The sequence below is a fragment of the Mandrillus leucophaeus genome, unplaced genomic scaffold (genome assembly GCF_000951045.1).
Source record: "Mandrillus leucophaeus isolate KB7577 unplaced genomic scaffold, Mleu.le_1.0 Scaffold997, whole genome shotgun sequence".
Classification (NCBI taxonomy): Eukaryota; Metazoa; Chordata; class Mammalia; order Primates; family Cercopithecidae; genus Mandrillus; species Mandrillus leucophaeus.
In genome coordinates, this window is record NW_012110885.1 from 306,170 (window position 1) to 310,432 (window position 4,263).

The window sequence follows — 4,263 nt, forward strand, 5'->3', positions numbered from 1 at the left end:
GCTGAAGCCTTAAATTCAATGGATCTCTGTTGGAATTTTAATGATACAATTAAGGTTAAATGTGGTCAGAAGTGTAAGACCCTAATGCAACAGACCTGTTGTATTTATAAGAAGAGGAAGAGACACCAGAGACCTCTCACTTTGCACGTGCACGCAGAGAAGAGGCCATGTGGAGACGTAGTGTATTAGAAGGTGCCCCAGTGCCTGCCAGAAAGAAGCCGCACCAAGAACCAAACCTGCCAGCACCTTGATCTTCAACATTCAGACTTCAAAATTTTAAGCAAATCAGTATTTGTTGTTTCAGCCACCCACTCTGTGTTGTCTTCTTATGAAGACCCGGACAGACTAATACCACATAACTCTGTTAGCACTGTCCCCTGGATGGAGAATCAGCCCCTTGAGACTGGGCACATCTCTCAGATTTCTACATAAAGTAGGCAAAAAATAGTAGCTGTGATATAAAAACTTGTCATGTCCCTGTTGGCCAGTTTCTGGGCAAAGTGTTTTAAAGAAGCCCCTGGGGCTTTGTCACAAAAGTTGTCTTTTATCTTTTCTGACGACCTAACTAATGGACAATTGGTACCAGCTGGATGGAGACTGACCACTGACCATCTTCTGCTGTCTCCTTACCATGCCACAGAAAACCACACCAACATCACTCTATGTCTTCAACTTTCCAAATTTGCACTGAATCTATTGCTAAATGAGGAGCTACATGAGGTCTGAGTTTTGTTCCCTTCTTCCCAGTCTTCCTCAATTACCAAGGGCAGAAGAGACTTTCAATGAAATTTGGCTGTCAATGCCCCCAACACCATATCACTTTTTAAGGTACAGGAACTTTATTTGGGGGATAGTGAAACACACTTTTTAATGAAAAGCCCTAAAGCACATACAACAGCTGAAGGAATGGCCACTTTGTACCTGAAGGCGGATGAGTCAGATGGTAGGGTCCCTTCCTCCAAGATGGTCCTGGGTGTGTGATGGTTGGATGCCTCATGCATATGGAATTAAGGACTGGACTGAGGTAGAAACAAGGGCCATATCCCACAGGAAAACAAAACAAGAAAAAAACAGATGGGCATCCGTGAAGACCGTTAATTAAATTTGTTGGGCTTAAGATGAAATTTTTTTCCAAAGTTTTTAATGTTCTTAGCTAAACATGAATCTTTTCAATGAACTGAGAATTAAAAGGAGAATGGAGTTAGAAGTTGAGTGGAAAAGTCCTGAGAGAGCAGAAAGAAAATTCACACAAAACTTTCACATGGCAGAGGCCAGAATGGAGCTGATGCAGCAATGTCATTATTCTGCAGACCTAGTTGAGACCCTTTGGTGTTTAAGGCAGGCCCAGCGGCGAAGAACTCCTTTAGTTTTTGCTTCTCTGGGAAAGGTCTTACCTATCCTTTGTTTTACAAAAAGATTTACATGGTAAAGTTTCTTGGTTGGCAGAGTTTTGTTTGTTTTTCAGCCTTTTTCCCCCAGCAATTTGAGTACAGTCATGGGCCACCTAACAATGTTTCAGTCAACAATAGACCTCATATATGTTTGTGGCCACATAACTTTGTAATACCATATTTTCACTAAGGATGTTCTATGTTTAGATGTGTTTAGATAGAGAGATACTTACCACGGTGTTTCAGTTCCCTGCAGTGTTCAGTGCAGTAACACCCTGTACAGGTTAGTTGTCTGGGAACACTGTGCTATTCCACATAGCGTGTGTGTAGTTGCACATTCCCTGTAGGTTTGTGTAAGTTCACCCTATGATGCTTACACAGTGATGACACTGACTAGAAACACATTTCCCAGAAATAATCTCTATCACTGAACCATACGTTATTGAATATAATTCCTCTCCATTCTGGACTGAAAACCTTATGCTGAGAAATCTGCTAAATCTGCTCTTTTTCTTTCTGTTTTCAAAAACTTTTTCTTTTAACAATGTGGTTTGAAACTATCTCAGATTTTTCTCATTTGGTTTACCTTACTTAAAATTTATAGAGCTTCTTGGATGTGGATGAATATTTGCTTTTCCAGATTTAGAAAGTTTCTATGCTATTACTTCTTTGGAAAATCTTTTCACACATCTCTCTCTCTCTCTCTCCCCCCCCCCAACAAACACACACACACACACCCTCTTCCTTCACTACCCCTTTTGTATGCAAAAATAAGACTATTTTTGCATAACTCCTCAATGCATAATTTAGTTTTCAATGTGCTTCCTGACTCCTAAGTCTTTAACTCTATTTTATTTTTTTCATTGAAATTTTCCTTCTCTGTCTCTACTATTTCAAATGATCTTTCTTTGAGTTTACTGTTTCTTCTATTACTTGATCTAGTCTGGTCTAAAATCCTCTGTTAAAATTTTTGGCTGACTTATTGTATTCTTCAGCATCAATAGTTTTGTTTAGTCATCTCCTAAATGTTTTATCTCTGTTAAAATTCTCGCATTGTTCTTGCATGATGCCACTAGCTCATCGAACATGTTTCTAACATTTACTTAAAGTTTTCTGCCAGGTAAACCATATGCTTCCCTTTCACTGACGTTGGTTTCTGGACCTTTATGTTGTTCTTCTGTTTGGACCATGTTCCCCTCCTCCTTCATTTTCCCTGACTGTCTTTGTTGCTATCTGTTCATTATAACGAAAGCCACCATACTCTCTTCCAAGACGAGGCTCATAGAGATCACCCTCACCAGTCAGCCCAGAGAGTAATTTTGGGTCACTCAAAATTTCAAAGTATTCAAACTTCTGTCTGTTCTTAGTGACTCCCAGGATTTAGAAGATGACTGATTCTTCCTGGTAGGGGAAGTAGAAACTATTTACTCAGGCAGCCCCTTGAAAAGTTGGGCCCCTGGACAAAGTTTTGTTATTGAGGTATGATTCATCAAAATAATGTTAGTTCAAGCTTCCCTCAACCAGTCATTAAATATTGAAATGTTATAATTTCTTATTTGGATCTGGGGTTTATTACTGGGATATTTAGCTAAAATCACAAACTAATTTAAATCTGCGTATTTGGCAAAATGATCTGCTGCCAAATTTCCATTTTCTGTGTTATCTCTTTTTGCATTTAAATCTAAGTCTGTATTAGACATGCTTCCAGAACGTGGAAAAATGTCTTAAAGTTCTCCAATTTATTTAATTTAATGGAGTTTCCAGAAGATGTGAAAATCTCCTTTGTTTATCAAACACCTGACTATTGGTCAATAGTTTTCTCTTTAATTTTTCTCTCTCCTCTCACATTATCTATAATAAGCAAGGAGAAATGAAGACACACCATCGACAGTTTGCTTAGACATCCCACCACCTAAAATTCTAACTGTCACTTACTAATTCTAACTTCATCCAATGTAACATAACTAAGATATAAATTCTATAACAGGGTACTCATAGTTTCCAGTTCTAATACCACGTTTGTGATAGAAACAAAGCAGGCGTGCTCTCTGCGAGGTGGTCATCTGAGGTCTGAGACGAGGGGTCACACAGGTATTTTTATGATATTTAAGGGATTGGGCAACAACAGTGGTAACAATTCTGATCATCACTGGCTCTTACCGGAAAGTTTACAAGTAAAGTTACTGCTGTTATTTGATTTTAACACCTAGTTAGAATGAAACTCAGAGGAAGAGGTCACATCCTAGGTCACACAGTGAGGAGGAATGGAGCTGTGCTCTGCTCTCCACACTACGCACAAGGTCCCAGGCATGGGCCCAGGTTCCACTGACACGTGGCATCTGGAGGGCAGTTCTCAGGGGATGGCCTTAGCGCACCTGCTTCCTGGGGCAGGGCGCTTCCTTCTCTCAGTTGTGCACTTGCTCCTTCTGCCAGCTCTGAAGTGACCACTTGCATTGCCATGAATCATTCATATTCTCTCCCTTATTATGGCAAAAAGTATATTTATTAAATTTTCAGTTCATTTTCTCTGAGGCACACTGCGTTAGCAGAAAGGAATAAATCACATTCCTTAACCTCCCACACAGCCAAAGATTCCTGAAGTCAGAGCTGATGTGATGTACTCATAGGTGGATTTCTGCTCCACGGAGGTGGCCTTGGTCTTCAAGTTTCAGCAATGCTGGGAAGCCAAGGACTCTCTATCTCCTCCTCCCTGCTCTGCAGCTCACCTGAGAACAGCTTTCTTATTGGAATATCATCTGTTTAAGGAATACAAGTCCCTGCTTTAGGATTTGGGGCCTGAGTGCACCTTCTGGATCCAGCCCAGGACTGGAGATACTTTCCAGAACACAACATCACCTGAGACATGTCCAGT

The 4,263-nt window shown here is 40.3% G+C and overlaps 1 protein-coding gene across 1 annotated transcript in view; it reads left to right on the forward strand.

The window, feature by feature from the left end:
* Positions 1 to 675, forward strand: part of LOC105532929 (putative V-set and immunoglobulin domain-containing-like protein IGHV4OR15-8) — a 34,745-nt gene extending 34,070 nt beyond the window's left edge. Inside the window, exon 3 of the mRNA XM_011971270.1 lies at positions 94 to 675. Within this exon, the coding sequence (XP_011826660.1) occupies positions 94 to 110 (17 nt within the window). The 3' untranslated portion in view covers positions 111 to 675. The remainder of the gene's footprint in view (positions 1 to 93) is intronic.
* The last annotated feature ends 3,588 nt before the right edge of the window (positions 676 to 4,263 follow it).